The sequence below is a fragment of the Arvicanthis niloticus genome, unplaced genomic scaffold (genome assembly GCF_011762505.2).
Source record: "Arvicanthis niloticus isolate mArvNil1 unplaced genomic scaffold, mArvNil1.pat.X pat_scaffold_316_arrow_ctg1, whole genome shotgun sequence".
Classification (NCBI taxonomy): domain Eukaryota; kingdom Metazoa; phylum Chordata; class Mammalia; order Rodentia; family Muridae; genus Arvicanthis; species Arvicanthis niloticus.
In genome coordinates this window covers 30,926-48,813 of record NW_023045971.1, presented here as the reverse complement: position 1 = coordinate 48,813, position 17,888 = coordinate 30,926, and the positions used below count along the sequence as shown (strand labels likewise).

At 49.8% G+C, this 17,888-nt stretch overlaps 1 protein-coding gene across 8 annotated transcripts in view; it reads right to left on the bottom strand.

Annotated features, from left to right (window-relative positions):
- Positions 1–392: 392 nt before the first annotated feature.
- The window catches only part of LOC117701903 (POU domain, class 6, transcription factor 1), a 30,038-nt gene continuing 12,542 nt past the window's right edge, over positions 393–17,888 (bottom strand). For 3 of the 8 annotated variants that reach the window (XM_076706321.1, XM_076706320.1, XM_034493313.2), the window contains 8 exons: positions 17,027–17,148; positions 15,577–15,802; positions 14,804–15,057; positions 13,268–13,396; positions 12,462–12,665; positions 5,505–5,646; positions 4,550–4,718; positions 393–3,685 (listed from right to left, as the gene is read on the bottom strand). In XM_076706321.1, coding sequence (XP_076562436.1) covers positions 3,340–3,685; positions 4,550–4,718; positions 5,505–5,646; positions 12,462–12,665; positions 13,268–13,396; positions 14,804–15,057; positions 15,577–15,802; positions 17,027–17,148 — 1,592 coding nt within the window. In that variant the 3' untranslated portion in view covers positions 393–3,339. The other 5 variants (XM_076706323.1, XM_076706322.1, XM_034493315.2 and 2 more) reach the window with 4 other exon arrangements.

Here is a 17,888-nt window from a genome sequence, read left to right as displayed (position 1 = left end):
CAAGCAGGAACTTTCTCTTATTAAAAGCTTCTCAAGAAGAGGAATTTTGTTACAGCCTAAGACTATAAACAGGCAGTATCCCTACCAACAACATAACCTGCCACTGGGACGCAGAAGAGGGGCGCAAATGTAGGCTTAGCAGGAGATTCTGGGACCCTAAGTACCCAAAAGGCAGTTTATGAGGGAAAGGGCATGGCCCCTTAACCCTTCACACCCTCAGCCCCATAGGAGAGTCGGGCTGGGGGAATCAAGAGGGATCTGCTGGAGTGGCAATCCAGGCGCTGAGCTGAAGCCGCCTGCTAGGCAAGCCAACAGCAAAGGCAGCCATGACGCATCCCTGGCCTCTGACACTGGCTCTCTCATATTTGGAAGCAACAAGGTAGGCAGAGAAATACGAAAGAAAAAATACTGTTTATTCACACGCTACGGCAGTACTCCCCCATCTTCCTCTTCGGCTTTCAGTGGGCGGTGCCCTCCGTACCCCGAGAATGTTGGGACTTCAGGATGTGGCCCACCAGGCAGGAAAGGAGTCCTGGGCAAAGGAAGGTGACTGGATTTTCAAGAACACAAACACATCAGGTGTCCTCATTCCAAACTCACGTGCGTTCACGGTTCATGTAACCAGTTTCTTCTGTGGACTTTGCTTGGATGAAGTGCCATAGTTAGTGCAGGGTCGAAGGGCGTAGCTGACTCAGCCAATCAGCAGGGCCATAGAGAGTCTTGGTTTCCCATCACTTCAAACCAATCATACGGTTGAACTACTTCCTCCCATTCTCCCCTTTCCAGGGCAAAAAAGCCATCAAGTGCGGGCTTAAGTCCAAGAAGGTGCTTTCAAGATAAAACTGCTATTAACACTTTAAGAGTCTAATGCTCCCCAAAATAACAAAGACTGTAGGTCAGTGGCTCAGGTTAGAGAGCAGGGGCAAAATTCAAAGGCCAAAGTGAACCCCACTTTGTGTCCACTTTATACACTTGCACCCCTTACTTGAGAAATCCAGCCTGTAAACATCTGGGCTCTGGTACTGTTCTTCTGAAAGACCGATGTGTCTTTCCAACACGGGAGAAAATGGTTCATTCTAGCCCAGCCTTGGGAAGACAGATTTAGACAAAGGATGGGGTGAGAATGCGTGGCCAGGCTTAATTTAGACCAGTGGTTCATGATATTTTCTTTCCCTGTCATGCACAGAACAGATGGAATCCTCTCCCATGTCCACAGCATGGCTGAGCTGTGTGTGAGCTCCTGAGTGCAGGTTTCCAGCAAGAACAGCTGCATATAATTTTCTCAGGTGCATCACCTTGAGAAGATTCGGGACTAAGCGTCCCTACTGAAAGCTCTCTTACAGGACCCCTCCTGACTTCCCCTCTCATGGCAGCAGGTTGATAATCACATGACCTAGAAGCGCTCTGGGAACATTCTTTCTTGGGAGGCAGGGTCAGGAAAGCTGCCTACTTGTCTCCTTATACCTGACAGACTTGGAATGCAGTGGGGTGTGTGTGTGTGTGTGTGTGTGATCAGTACACAACTGTCCTCCTCTCAGTGTCATAGCTACTAGGAGGTCCTCTGCACCACAGAACCCAAGAGGGACTAGCAGTCATCAGGAAAGGAAACTACATGAGAGGAAGCTGGGCCCTAGTGCCTTTCTGCACTGGGACCAATGGAGACGGCATCATGTTCTTGTTTGAGAGTCATTTCCTCAGGGTAGATCATGTGATGTGGACATCATCCAGTGTAAGTAACCTTATGGAGTGGAGAAGAGCCAGGCACAGCAGCACGTGACTGCAATCCCAGCACTTGGGAGGTGGAGACAGAAGGATCAGGTCGTCTTCAACTACAAGTTTGAGGTTAGCCTGTGCTAAGTGCGATCCTATCTCAAAACAAAACAAAACCCAATGAACCAAGCCCAAAAGTATCGAGATGGTTGACACCTGCAGCTTGTCAAGGGTTATCCAAGGAAAGTCTTAGCTCTTTCCTGACTTCTTGAAATCAAATACTAGTGTTTCCCTCAGTGCTACAAACTGACTCTGGAGCCTTGTACACGCTAAGTTGTCTCCCGCTGAGCAACATTCCCCAGCCAGTGCACTGAAGCGAAAAGTCTGGCCTGCCTCTCTGTGGCTGGAAGCTGGCTTAGTGGTTTGCATATGATGCCAGGCCCCAGATGGCCATCACCTACCGAGGGAAGCCCTGACCTGGGCACTGCTGGCTCAGGGGAGCACCACACACAGACTTGGTCTACAACTGAACAAACTGAACAAGTGAAGTCTTTGGAGACCTCCAAGACTTAAAGTTACAAACAAAACTAGAGTTAAGTCAGCCTCAACAAGAGACCTCCAGGGACCATCATCCCTCTGGATACTGTCTTCCTCCCCATGACAGCCCCTCTCTGTCTGGCTTGTCATTCAATTGGCTCCTTTGAAGACATCTCAGTCCTGGACTGAGATAGGTATGGGCACAAGAGAGGGAGAAAGTTGGAATCTGTGCCCCTGCTGCTGCCTACATTAGTGGGCAGCGGAAAATTTCCCAAGCTCTTTACCACACTCCTGTGTTAGAAGACAGCTGTAAACAAAGATCAGATTAAAATCTGGGTAGATGGCCTTATTTACCTTAGAAATTCCAGACCTGCCACAGATCTAAGACTCTCCAGGATGGGAGAGTTCACTCTTGCTTCCTTCCAACTTGGTTTGGGAAAGAAAACATTCTGACTTAACACAATCCCACCACCAGCTGGACCCCGGGAGGGACCTCGGAGCTCCTGACCTCAGGCATCCGACCCCTCGATGTCACCTTGGAAACCTCAAGATCAAGGCAGACAGTGGGTCTGAGCAGCACACCCCACTTCTCTGGATTCCATCTCCTTGATCCTTTAAGAGGTTCAGTGTGCCCATATACAGAATAAGGGAGGCAGTGCGAGGCTGCAGTTCCACCTGGTGAGTTGTCACACGGGCACAGCCACAGAGGATTGAGAGGAAGGGTAAAGGGTGCCACCAAAAACAAGAGCTACTACACAGTTGACCCCAAGAGTTGCTACAGCCCTGATCCAAAGACAGAGCCTTTCTGGTTCCCAACCACAATCCACCCTTCAGAAACCACCTTGGCAAAGTGCCTTTCTAAGGACCCCACAAACCCCCTCCTTCCACATGCCCAGCCCAGAGCCTAGGCTCTCATGCAGCCCCTCAGGCCTACCCCAGGGTGTGACATATGTGGGCAGAAGAGGCAGGCATTGACACGCATGCACAGGTGGAGTCTCACGACCTAGGGCAAGCACAGCTGGACACGGCACTGCCACTGCAGTGACTTCAGCTGGTTGCTGAGGGAAGAATACAAAGTGCTGACAGTAAGCCCTAAGGGATCTGAAAGACGTTCAGCTTGCTGGTGTTCTTGAGAGTCTGGCGTCGGTTACAGAACCAGACCCGCACCACCTCGCGGTCGTAGTTCAGCTCCTTAGCGATCTCCGTGATCTCCTGGCCGGTGGGCAGGGGGTTTTTCTCAAAGTAGGCGTTGAGAGCCTCTATGGCTTGCGGCGTGAAGGAAGTGCGCCGCTTGCGCTTCTTGGAGGGCTCGCCACCCACAAACTCCATCAGATTCTGCTGGCCTTCCTGGTTCCGCAGCTCTGCCTCGTTCAACCACTTTTCCAAAACTGGCTTCAGCTTCTGGGCACTCTTGGGTGTGATGTCTAACTTCTCAAACCTGAGGAAGGGGCAGAGGCACGTAGCTGTCTCTCAAGTGCATCTCACACGAGGGAAAGGCAGTACTCCCAGGGCTGCTCTCATGCTACTGTGTCCCCATCCTCTTGGCCCCTCACAGCCTAGATTCCTCAGACTTTAAACATCCCAGGCCTCAAGAATGAGACTACGCCACAGCCTCCACTAGGGCATGTGCTGACTGGACAGGACCGCTCACCCCCAAATGACTGGAAGTTCTTTGAAGAGTCACCTTAAAGGCCCCTCAGAGATGAGGACCACTCTCCTCTCTCTATGCTCCCATGGCAGCAGCAACAACAACAATAAAGACCCGCTGCTCCTTTGGGCTGAGCTGACCTGGCAGGCATGGGAGGCAAGGCAGCCAGGAGCACACCGGGATTCTGACTAACTGAGGGGCTAAGACAGACCAACTTAATAAGTGAGACTGGCTGGGCGGTGTGGCACACGCCTTTAATCCCAGCACTTGGGAGGCAGAGGCAGGCGGATTTCTGAGTTCAAGGCCAGCCTGGTCTACAGAGTGAGTTCCAGGACAGCCAGGGCTATACAGAGAAACCCTGCCTGGAAAAAAAAAAAAAAAAAAAAAAAAGTGATACCCTTTCCTGCTAAGATTCTTCAGTGGGCTTGGGCTCTCTCAGAAGAACATCTAAACACTCGGGATTGGGCCTGGACTTCAGAAGTCCTGGGTCAGTCTTTGGCTACTCTGTCTGTGCCCTCCCCTGGACAGTCTTCCTTACGTGAAAGGAAGCAGCCTAAAACATGGGGAACATGGAACGGGGCTGGATTCCTGGATTCCCAGGAGAGCCATTGACGATGTGAAGCAGGCCCTGGCTTTATCCTAAAGCCTGCTTACCTGCAGATGGCTGATTGGCTGTAGGCTGGTCCTTCTGTCGCCGTCAAAGCCTGGCCCACCTGGGTCTGTGTCAGACCCAGGGAGAGCCGCCGGATCTTAAAATTCTTGGCAAATTCCCGGATCTCTTCTAAGTTGATCCCATCCTCGTCCAGACTTGGAGTGTGAGGCTCTAGGCCAGAGGGAGGGAGCAGGGAAAAGTACATGAAGATGACAGTATACTGGTACATCAAAGGGATCTATGCCATTTACCAAAAGACCCCATCACGGTGTCTCCTGGATAAACACAACTAGAAGGCACGGGCCCTGGAACAACCCACTGAAACCAACTGTTTTCAGATTCCCTTAGATCTAACTGCTGACCCTCTCCCAGGATGCTCTGGTCTAACTGCTGACCCTCTCCCAGGATGCTCTGGTCTAACTGCTGACCCTCTCCCAGGCTCCTTGCTCTGATCCCAGCCAGACACACGTCTGCCCTCTCTATTCCTCAGAACTAGGTGAGAGGCCACACTGAGCCAGCCAGTGGCACAGTGTAATGGAACAGACAGCTAAGTAGCCTCCACTTCCACTGTGAAACTCAACAGGAAAGGGGATATGAAAGTCATGTCTTGGTAGAGGCTCTGTGGGTAAGGACGCTTGCCACTGAGCCTGAGGACCTGAGTTTAATCCCCAGGAACCGCCACGCACACGGTAGATACTCATGCCCCACCCCTGGCTCCCAAACAAATAAACTAATGTAAAAGAAAACTTAAACGTTCTCGTCTTTCCACTTTGGGCCTCTACCTTACCTTTACTTTTTGGACACCAGAAATCTTATGGATATGTTTGGGGCAAAATCTCACTAGGCTGTCCTTCAACTTCAGGGCTCAAAGACTGCTCTTGTCTCAGCCTCCCGAGTAGCTAGGACTACATAGGTATCAGGTACCCCAGACCCACCTTTCTCTTCTAAATCACTTACTTGATACCAGCTGACTGACAGTAGGGGTCTCTGAGCAGGTGATTGGGATGGGCGCTGAGGCTGCCGGCTTAAGTGTAGAGGCAGGGCTGCTGAGGAGGACGGCAGGCTGCGGCACGGCTTGTGTCGGCTGGATCGGCTGCACCTACGAGAAAAGACACAAGCCCCATCACCCCTGCCTAATTTGGGGGGTCAGCTGTCCTGGGTGAAACAGCATCAGGGCAGAAATGGACGTGAAATTCTTACCTGCCCAGGCACTCCCACCTGTGGTCATTGAAAAGCAAAACTGTAAACTGCTTATTAACATCCACAATAAATGGGCTTAGATCTCTCTGTGTCTAAGGCTAACCTTAAATTTATAAACTTTTTTTTTTTTTGGTTTTTCTTTTTTTTTTTTTCTTTTTGTTTTTTGTTTTTTCGAGACAGGGTTTCTCTGTGTAGCCTTGGCTGTCCTGGAACTCACTCTGTAGACCAGGCTGGCCTCGAACTCAGAAATCCGCCTGCCTCTGCCTCCCAAGTGCTGGGATTAAAGGCGTGCACCACCACCGCCCGGCTAAATTTATAACCTTGTTTATTCTCCTGCCTGTACCTCCCAAATGTTGGGATTACAGGTATGTATCACCACACCTGTCATGATGTAGGAAGCTGCTGTTAGCAGTGGCTATACAATTATCTGCGCAGTTGCTAGGCTGATAGGCGGGCCATTAGTCACTGCCAATCCCGAGGCATATTGGGTGGTGAACGAACAGCCAACCAAATGTGAATACGTCACTCTAGGGTGTATTTAAGGGAGCCTCTTCCGGTTTCTTCCGTCTTTTCCGCTTTTGCTGTTACAAGAAGTAAAGCCTCGTCTGTAGTGATACCCGATTACTGCCTCCGTGTCCTTATTCGCGGGCGAAAAGGGATTTTGGGGGCGCGCGTTACAACTGGTGCCGAAACCCGGGAACGTCAAGGTGCCGCGGAAAGACCACCCAAGTTTTGGGTCGGGTTAACAAACTACAGGATAAGAGGTACACACTTTGGAAGTTATGTCTAAAATAGAAATCTTAACAAGCGGATTTAAATCCACTGTGGCCACTTCATTAATTAAACTCTTGCTCATATCGCAATTGTTTTGTGGCTACTCGGGCATATCAGAACTAAAGTGTGTTGGCAGGCTACAAAAAGGGTCTGGTGATAAAAGGGAGTGTTCAAAGGAAACACGGACTACTGCAGAGTCCATTAAGCTTGGAGACCCTCCACCGGATGGCGGAGAGAGAACGGAGGTCAAAGGGACCCCCCTATACTTCATTAAGGAGCCTGACTCCATAGAACTGGGCAGCTCCGAAGAGGAAGCAGCCGCTTGTGCTAAAATCTTAAGTCACTCAGCCCAGCCCCACCGACCTCGGCCGGAGCCAGCGGCTCGCTCGGGCTCGAGGGTCCCCGGCCGTGCTTCTCGGCTCGGGCTGTGGGAACAGAGACGCTGCGACAGGGCCTGGGTCAGACGAGTTACAGAGGCGTCTGCGCGGCTTGCAGTCCAGCAGACAGAGGAAGCCGGGCAGTGGTGGCTCACGCCTTTAATCCCAGCACTTGGGAGGCACAAGTTAGAACAGATGCCAGTGATGGAACAAGGGATTTTTACTGAACCGCGCGCCACAGAGACGGAACCGCGCGCAACAGCTGCGAAACCGCTCGCAGCGGCGAAACGTGGGAACGGGAGACTGAAAAATTGCCTAGAAGCGTGCTGTGGCCCGGGGTGGGAAGCTGTTTGTGTTTATTCCACAGGTGGAAACAATTCAATTTGGGTCCCCACGTGGCTGCTGCAGCCAAAATGGCGGAGCGATGGCGGAGCGCGGCCTGGAGTCGCTGGCCCCCACGTGGTACAGACGCGGCTGCAGGAGCGGGAGCCGTCGCAGGATCAGAAAGAAGGAAGCTGGATTACAAGATTTCGGCTCTGACTCTCCTGCCATTTTTGGCTGAGTATATCGATGTGGGATTTGGTAAAATCTTAAACTGTTCCAGAGGTTTTTAGTTCAAATTTAAGGTTTTAAATAAAGGCAAAATCTCTCAGTTCGAGACTGCACCTAAACTGGCAGGCAGGCAGGCAGAGGGAGGTTAAGTGCATTTACATTTGAATTAAGACAATGCAGACTGCCTGTAGAAGCCCGGGTGCAAAGCATTTCCTTTTGTTCTGGGTCTTCAGACCAGGCCCTAGAAATGTGCTTAAGGGAATTTGTCTTTTGTTCTCATTGTTTCTTGTGAGAGGAGGGGTAAACCTAAGACCAAAGATTTTTCAACAGTCTGTGGGCTAAACGTTATGATTATGTTGCAAAAATTAAATTTATGCCTGCTTCCCTCCATAAGTATAGCTGTGCCTGCTGATAGAATATGGTTCAAATTATTTTAATTCCTTTATAATCAAAGTTGTTAAAAATAAGATTCCTTAGATTCCTTTAATATGTGTTACAATTATTAGAGAATAAAATTGGCTTTTATCCGATATTCTCATGGGACAAAAAAGGATTGGTTATTAAATTAATCCAAAAAATAAAGTTCAAATTTAAGTTTTATACAGCCTAACTTGTTTTCTCCAGCTACCATTTCAATAAATGTTTACATAAAAAATATTTTTATACCATTCCTTTACATTTTTGGTAAAGGTAAAAGGTTTACAAATAATAAATTTATTCATAATGTTTAAGAGGCCATGAAACAATATTTGTTAAAAAATAATTGCTTCAGAAAATGGGTAATATTTTATATTTTACATATATGTACAAATTTTGTTGCCTTAATACAAAAAGGATAAGAGGTTAAATCCTTTGATATATATTATATTTTACCAGTGGATTTCTCTAAAGAAAATTTTTTCTACAAACTATCGCTTCAATATAGCGAGCTTTTAAAATTTTTAAAATACTTGTTACTTCAAAAAGATATTCAAAGACAGTGTCTTTCAATGTTTGAGTCAATTTGACTTTAGAAATAACTCAGCCATTAAGGCTGGACTTAATTTAAAATATAAAGGCTGAACTCCCAGCGGCCACGTGGTGTCTCATAACCATTTGTGGTGGGGATCTAACGCCATCTTCTGGCTTGTGAGTGTACATGCAAAGAAAAATAGTTTACTTTAATCTTAAATTACTCTTAGTAATTTTTAAAGGTTGTTAAGAGATATTATTTGACTAAAACCTCATTTTAAGCTTACCATAAGAGGATTTAAAACCTCTGTTTAATGTTTTCAAAGGGATGTAAGTCCTAAATTAAATCATATATATATTTTCTTGAGTTTATCTTGCTTCAACACAATTTATGTGTTGTAGTCACTGTTTAAATGTTAAAAAAGGGGTATATCTACCTTTGTCTTGTTAAATATGTTTCATAAAGTACAAAATGTTTCGGCTACAAGATTTAATATCTCTAGCCATTTAAATAACATTAAATTTAATAAGGTGTTTAAAAATACATCTGCACAACCAGTGTTGGTGTGTGTAGACCCTTCATTTTTCTTTATGTTATCCAACCTTCAGAATAATTCTGATATCTTGGATTGTAAAAATGTTACATGCTTTTTAGCACAAGGCTAGAATGGATCACTAGACCTAGCCTTGGTTGTGCATGTGCCTACCTTTGTGCCCATCTCAATACATCATTATAGAGACTTAAAATATACTTTGGTCAATCAGAGAGTTGATTGGCTCTAGCCCATGTGAAGGGGCTCACAGATGTGGCTCAAATAAGCTGTGTCAACAGCCCCACATCCAGGTGTTACACCTCTAAGATTTGTGAACGATGCAGTTACTTAAAGCCATGATCTTTCTGCTTATTTAAAAGGAAAGTGAAATGGGAAATTGGACCAGATACAGCAGCCATTGCAAATCCGGATTTCCAGCCTTGATGGAGTGTGGATGGAGCCTGTTTCCCGTGGAGATTTTACTTATTAAAAATAAATTTCTTCTGCCTTTTCTTTCTTTCTTTCTTTCTTTCTTTCTTTCTTTCTAAAGAGCGGAAATAGGCCTACTTGATATACAGCTCTATGATGTGAATTAGTATTCATAAATGGTTGGTTTGTAAGCTCAAAGCCCAGCAATATAAGTGACAAAGTAGCTTAAAGCCTAAGCACTCGCAAACCTTGGAGCAAGCATCCCTCCCTGAAATTTGACGATCTAGGCTAAAAAATAGCCTATGACAGAGACATTCTCAGTCTATGCACCCCAAGAGCTCGGCTCATTTGCACTGGGTAGATGAGAAGTCTTGTCCAGTCAGCTCTTGCCTAAATAATTGTGATACCAGATAATAGGTTGACAGCCCTCGCACTCCTGGGAGCTATATATATGCTCCATTGCACAGGGATGGGTGTCAATTCTCTTTATATTTCCTTAGCCCGTGCACCCAGAGGACTGGTCTCCATTGCACCTGGAAGGGTAAGGAAAAAATCTTCGGGCTATAAGCTCTTGATCGCTTACTCCCCCCCAAGATGGAGTTTGCTTGATCGGGTTTGAGTTCGAATCTTATTTGGTACTACATTTAATAGGCAAAAGGCTGTTTCATATTAATAATTTAAACAGGGGGAGATGTAGGAAGCTGCTGTTAGCAGTGGCTATACAATTATCTGCGCAGTTGCTAGGCTGATAGGCGGGCCATTAGTCACTGCCAATCCCGAGGCATATTGGGTGGTGAACGAACAGCCAACCAAATGTGAATACGTCACTCTAGGGTGTATTTAAGGGAGCCTCTTCCGGTTTCTTCCGTCTTTTCCGCTTTTGCTGTTACAAGAAGTAAAGCCTCGTCTGTAGTGATACCCGATTACTGCCTCCGTGTCCTTATTCGCGGGCGAAAAGGGATTTTGGGGGCGCGCGTTACATCATGATTCCTGTTTTTTCTCTCACGTGTCTGTGCTGTGTGTGCACACATGTGCATGTGTCAATACACATGTGTGCATGCAAGGGTGGAGCCCTGAGCCCGACACCGAGAGGTTTCCACGTTATTCACGGAAACAGAGTCTTCTCAGCTGAGCCCAGAGCTCACTGATGTGGCTGGCTGACTTGGCTAGCAGCCTGCTTCTGGGATCCTCTGCCTCTGCCTTTCAGGTGCTGGAATTACAGATGAGCTACCACATGCACCCAACATTTACCTGGGTGCTGGGGATCCGAACTCCAGTCATCTCTCACACACACAAGCAGCTGCGCCACTGACCCATCCACCCAGCCCGGCTTTTACTTTTTATACGACCCCATAACATAATGTTCATTAAAGTTATACATCTTATTTACGGTCAGGAAAAACTACACATATCTGAAATTAGCATGATTAATATGCTTTTAAAAACAAAACCAGCTGGGAGTGATACCATGCCTTTAATCCCAGCACTCAGGAGGCAGAGGTAGGCAGATTTCTATGAGCTGTAGACCAGCCTGCTCTACACACGGCAAGTCCCAGGACAGCCAGAGCTACACAGAGAAACCCTGTCTCGAAATGAAATAAAACAAAACCCTGTAAGCTTTTTTGGAAATGCCGGTTTTTCCTGGATTTTCTGTTCCCTGGATTCTGCTTTCTGCTAGCTCTCAAACCCGCTCCTTATTCCCCAGGCTACTGGCCTTAGTCTTTCCCCAGATCTTTCAAGGCTTAGAGAGCAGCACAGTGATGCTGCCCTAGGCATGTACGAGACCCCAGACAACAGAGGGGAAAAGGAAAACAAGCTGCTGACCTAACCAGATACAAGAGTCCACGCCTCACGACAGCTCATCCTTCACGCTACCAAGCAAAGGTCTTCAAGGTGCACACCTACCAGCCACGGAAACCCCAGCAGCGGCTCCCCTAAACAAGTCAGAACTGCCAGCACACACTAATTGCATACCCACGTGTCAACTCCGTGATGTAAGATTCATAAACTTCTAACTTAGGGGTTTTGTTGTTATTTTTAGTCAGGATTCCATAACCCAGGCTGGACCTGAACTCCCTGTATAGCCCAGGCTGAGATTACAGACTCACACTACTTTAGTAGAAATTTCTATAACCCCCCTTTTTAAAGTTTTATTATTATTATTAGTAGTAGTAGTAAGTACACTGTAGCTGTCTTCAGACACCCCATAAGAGGTGGTTACAGATGGTTGTGAGCCACCATGTGGTTGCTGGGATTTGAACTCATGACCTCTGGAAGAGCAGTCAATGCTCTTAACCGCTAAGCCATCTTACCAGCCCCCTATAGCCCCTATCTTAAAGACGAGGCTAAGGTTATTTGAAAGCTTCTTGGAAACAACATATTAGGCAATCACAGGCCTAAATGTCACCCAGGAGTTCAGCACATCCTTGGGTCTCGCTTAGATCTATTGGAGAATCCCAGCAAGAGCCGGGATTTGCCGGACATCCCGACACACAAATCAGAGGACCATGCTCTGGCACGCCATGCTTGCCCCACTTCCCAGAGACAGCACATGTTACATCCAGCCCTCCGGTCTGTCACAACATCATTTGTGGGGTACTGCAGCCCCTTTATACATAACTCCCCTGTGGTCTTTCAGATGCTGACTTGTGATCTACCTAAGGCTAGAAACTAAGTACTACCTAAGGCTAGTAAACTCATCTCAGCTGTCTTTGCATCCTCATCACTCGGGATATAACGAGTACCCAAAATCTCTTCTAGAATGAAAGCCGACAAAGAGCCAAAGCCCCAGTGCCTGGTGTGTGGTGGTGGGGTACAGAACTCACTACCCAGGACTTTTCTAGCATTTTGTTCACCCCGAGGATGGTCTGAGCCCAATCTGCTTTGCTCTCTTACGACCCACCTTCTCTGACCTCTGTGGGCACAGATACATGTATGTGGTGTGGTGGGCTGAGAATGGGTGCTGATTCCTTGGGCAGGACATGTGTGCACGCCTAAAAGCCTTCTTCAGGGAAGCGGGAGCATTCCTCAATTTTGAGAGGTAGCAATGACAGACAGGATCTCCTTCCTGTGCCCACCCACACCCCCAGTCCTGGTACCTCACTCTTAGCAGGGGACTCCGGTGTGTTTGGCTTCCTGACAGCCACAGGTTGAGGCAGGGGACTGCTGGCTAGGGTTGCGATCACCTGGCCCTGGGCATTCAACAGGAGCTGGGGAGTCACAGCTTGGACCTGCAGGCTCTGTGCTGGTGCTGGTGTGGCCACGCTAGCTGAGTTCACTACCCACGGAAGTGCTCCAATAACCTGGGAGAAAATAAGGCACGGGCCCCGAATATGAAGGGAGCATCCAGGGCCACCAATCCAAATCCCTATGGCTGCAGGCAGAGAGGCTGACTTGGAGAAACTGCTTAAGTCTCTGGCCTCTGTTTCCCCAATAGAGTAAAGGACTCAACCCAAGGTCTTCCTTTCTTTGCTCTGTCTCTGAGCTGTGGCGGAGCAGGCAAAGGCGTTTTTTGTGTATCAGCTCTTTGCTGCTCTGCCATTTTAGCTATGTGGTTTAATATTTCTGAATTCCACCCTTCTGTCCCATAAAACAAAAGATCCCCTGGTAGATTTGTCCTCAAAACAAAGTGAGTTAATACATGAGAGAGAGTCTAGCATGAGCCCGCTCACATGTGGGCGCTCTGTGAATCAAATCCCCCAATTAGAACTAGCACTGCCAGGGTGGAGGGCTGGCTCTACCCCAACCTGAACTTCACATCAGTGGGGAGCTGCCACCAGAGGCTACCAGCAGCAGCCTGATGCCCTACTTGAGTTTCTATGCCATGATCTTTAGGTCAAGTCCTAGCCCCTTCCTCGTCGGCTGCCCCACAACCCAGCCCTTGGTCCCAGGCTTGACCACTTGCCTGGCCCTGAGCATTCGTGAGGATCTGACTGCTGATCCCGGGCATGCTGGGGATGGTGTTGGTAATAACTGGAGCTGTAGTGAGGGAGCCCAGGATCTGCGTCTGTCCCCCGAGGGAGGCTGCACTGATCTGTGGGTGGAGGAAAAGCCTTGCTCAGAGGCCAAGAGGCAAGAAAGAGTAGAGAGAGGGAAGAGGGCTAAGGATATGGGGCAGTGATTGTGGGCTGCAGGCTCTAGTCCACTGGCTATCGAGAGTTGGGAGACAAGTACAGGGGGACAGCAGGGAAGGGGAGCACAGTCACAGGGAAGGGGAGCACAGTCACAGGGAAGGGGAGCACAGTCACAGGGAAGGGGAGCACAGTCACAGGGAAGGGGAGCACAGTCACAGGGAAGGAGAGCACAGTCACAGGGAAGGGGAGCACGGTCACAGGGAAGGGGAGCACAGTCACAGGGAAGGGGAGCACAGTCACAGGGAAGGGAGCACAGTCACAGGGAAAGGGAGCACAGTCACAGGGAAGGGGAGTACAGTCACAGGGAAGGGGAGCACAGTCACAGGGAAGGAGAACACAATCACAGGGAAGGAGAGCACAGTCACAGGGAAGGGAGCACAGTCACAGGGAAGGAGAGCACAGTCACAGGGAAGGAGAGCACAGTCACAGGGAAAGGGAACACAGTCACAGGGAAGGAGAGCACAGTCACAGGGAAGGGGAGCACAGTCACAGGGAAGGGGAGCACAGTCACAGGGAAGGGAGCACAGTCACAGGGAAAGGGAGCACAGTCACAGGGAAGGGAGCACAGTCACAGGGAAGGGGAGCACAGTCACAGGGAAGGGAGCACAGTCACAGGGAAGGAGAGCACAGTCACAGGGAAGGGAGCACAGTCACAGGGAAGGGGAGCACAGTCACAGGGAAGGAGAGCACAGTCACAGGGAAGGGGAGCACAGTCACAGGGAAGGGGAGCACAGTCATAGGGAAGGGGAGGACAGTCACAGGGAAGGGAGCACAGTCACAGGGAAAGGGAGCACAGTCACAGGGAAGGGGAGCACAGTCACAGGGAAGGGGAGCACAGTCACAGGGAAGGGGAGCACAGTTAGAGGGAAGGGGAGTACTATCACAGAGCAGTGACTCCTACTAATCTTTCCAACTAGGTCTGAGAGGGTAGATGGCCAGACTAGAGGGACAAATGTGCTCCTAGTCACGCCTGAATTCTCTAATTCCATGTCAAGAGCCACACCAGATAAATGCCAGCATGAAGCTGTGAACCTCGGGCAGTTTACAAGTCTGCAGCCCCTGTATATCCCACCCCAAGGCTAGTCCAGTGGCTCTGGTTTGGCCTATCTCCCCAGCAGTTGCTTGCTTTAGTCTGGGTAGGACAGGCAGACAGGCGTAAGGAGAAGACCTCAGTGGGAGCCCATCTTTGCAGATGTGTCAGGAAGGGCTGTGTTCAAGGAGCTGGTCCTCCACTGTGGGGAACGTTCCACCCTTGGCCCAAGCTTTGGTCCATCCCTCGTCAGCCCTGGGTGAGGGCAGCAGCTTACGATCCCTGGGCTAAATGCGAAGCCTGCAGGCTGGACGGTGATCTGCGGGGTGGCATCCACTGGCTTGGGGGTGGGGGCAGCAACGGTGGCAGCGGTGGGTTGTGGGAGTATGGCAGGCGTGGTCTGTAGCAGCGGTTGGGTCTGGAACAGCGGCTGGGGCTGAGCTGGTGGCCGGGGCTGGGCTGGCGAGGAGGCCTGGACTGGTGGGGCGGCTTGTACGGGTGTCGGGAGGGCGGTGTTCAGCACGGCAGCTGCTACGGAGCAAGGCAGAGAGACACAGGTGCTGAAGCGCCTAGCCACGACACGGCACAGTTCCAGTCCCAAAGGATCTGGGACGAAAATGCCCCCACTGGAGGCAGAGGGCATGGGGCAGCTGCAATTCCCTCGATTCTTGAAGGGCTGGCACATGCAACATCTCTCACTCCCCCCCTCCCTTGGGTCAGTAGACGTGTAGGTTCGAGAACCAGAGGTTGAATCTTCTTGCAGTCTTTCTTGCTGGTCATGGGGTAGATGCTGTTGCGGGGGAGGGGACAGTCTCAGGCAGCTGGCTGAAGAAAGGCAGGCCTGCTGGCCAGCCTGGTATCCTGGCCTAGAGATCGGAGGCAGCGCTGCGGCTCTGTGGCTGGGTGCCTATGACACTGGATCCAGAATCCAGGGTTGTTGCCCCGGGTGAGCCGCGGGTTTCTGAGTCCAACATGGTAAACACCCGCGCAGGGCTTTCAGCATAGGGTGTGGTGGGGGCCTGGTGCAATCCGGGGGAGAGTTGCCGTTACCTTGGAGACCAGCTAAAGGTGGCTTGAAAGTTCCCCCCGTGGGAGAGGCCGCGGTCAGTCCTGGGAGGGCAGCCACAGTTGCTGTAGGGATTGTCCACACGGCCAGCCCCTGCTGCCCAGCCACTTGACCTGTAATACCGATGGGGATAAGAAGAGGTTGAGTAACAGCCCCTGCTGGGACCATAACTCCTGTCAGAACTGTGGCTAAGCTTTCCTGAGTCAAGACCTGCAAGAGCAAACGAGATTTCAAAAAGAAAAGAAAAAAAATAAAAAAAAATCAACATCCACAGAGAGCGCAAACAAGGGGTCTCTCGGACCCAGCTGAGCACAAGCGAGCATCTGAGGGCACTGGGGCAAAGGCCAGGAAAACGCCCGGGCCTTCCCCCAGGACAGAGCAGGGTGCACTGACCTCCTCCCCACACCGTCTGGTGCCTCCCAGCCCTTCCCTGGGCCCATGCTGGCATGTCCAGTGTCTGCTTTTTTTTAAATTACTTCTTTTATTTTTTAAGATTATAATATAATCACATCCTTTTCTCCTGCTCCCCCTCCCAAAGTCTCTAACACATCCCTCCTTGCTCTCTCTGTGGCCTCTCTTTTTTCATTGATTGCTAATATATACATCTATAAGCATACATATATACACACGTACATATGTATATACTGTGTACAGAGCTCTTGACCGGGAAAAGGCCCAGGCCTGCCTCCAGGTCAGAGCAGGATCCCCAGGCATAGATATACATATATGATATATATATGAACATGTGTATATGTGTGTGTGTGTATATATGTGTATATGTACAACCTCCTCAGTCTGTTTAATGTCACGTGTATGTGTTTTTTTTCAGAGCTGACTGGTATGCCCACTGTTTTGTGGTCAGGGACCAGGGACCAGAGGCTGCAGCCAAGTGGTCAAGGATCCACAGAGACCTCTAAGAAGCTCTAGCGGAGGGCACCCTTGACCAGAAGAGATCAGTGCGTGGAACAGAGGTCAAGTGGGCCCTGCTGGCCTGCAGGATTCTACAGGCAGCTTTTTATTGGCTGGGCAGTTTTATAACTTAAATGAAGACAGGCTATTCATTCATGAACTCTTCAAGGCATTAACCCGTGTGCAGGAGAGGCTGACAAGGGCGCTCCCTCATTACATCATCCCATAAGCACACATCCTCCCGTGAAAGAACTAACGCCCGTCCTGTCAGGACCCAAGGAAACTGCTCAGCAAATGCTAACCCTCTTCTCTTATGGGCCTGAGTGGGGCAGGGGTAACCTAGAAGTACCTAGTAGGACAGGCCCTCCTCCCTCTTGGGGCAGGGGTAACCTAGAGGTACCTAGTAGGACAGGCCCTCGCTCAGGCCACAGCCTCATGCAGCTCCCGACCCCATGCCGACCTCATGCAGCTCTGTGCTTGCTCCTGCCCTCTGCCCTCCGTCCAGCTCCCTGGTGTGGTCCTTACCTGGGGGGCAGCTTGCACAGCCAGCGGCGTCAGGGTCTGTGATGCCTGAGGCTGGCTTGGGGCTTGGCTGAAGGTGGCAACAGCTGGGGCAGGACTCGGAGGGATTCCGGGCAGCGACTTCACTTCACACGGGATGGAGAGAGAGAAGAACAAGAGTGAGCCTGTTGTGAGTGGAGGGGTGGCCATGCTGTTCTTCTGCATGTAGCCTAGGATGAGCTGGTAACCTTCCCTGACCCCTGGCAGCCTCCCAAGTGTTGCTCGTAGTGACTAGGAGCTGGGTAGCCCTGGCCAGACCCACAAGGTAGGTACCCTCTTTCCATCTATAAGCATAAGAGTGGAAGGAAATGTCGGTCTCTGCAAAGCTGGCTCCCAGCTCATCACTGCCTGGCTCTGTAGGACATTGTGGTCTGTACATAGCAGTCACAGAGCCTGAAGCAAATGCACGTCAGGGAGGAAAAGTTGGAGCTGACAGAAAAAGGCAGCTATCCTGAGTTCAGCCAGTAACCAACCTTCTTTTTTTTTAATTTATTTTTTATGAGTATATACATTTTTATATAGCTGTCAGACACACCAGAAGAGTGCATTAGATCCCATTGCAGATGGTTATGGGCCACCGTTGGTTGTGGTTGTTGGGAATTGAACTCAGGACCTTTGGAAGAGCAGCCGGTGCTCTTAACCGCTGAGCCATCTCTCCAGCCCCACAACCAAACTTCTGTGTCCCATACTCAAGCCATGTTTTCAGAAGCTTGGGGAAGGGGTGGGTCCTACAAATGCAAACCCCCTGAAAACTGGGCATGTCACTGTCACAGTGCAGGGTCACAGGAGCTTCCCAGGCCACTCAGCTTTTCTCCGCTATGCTGAG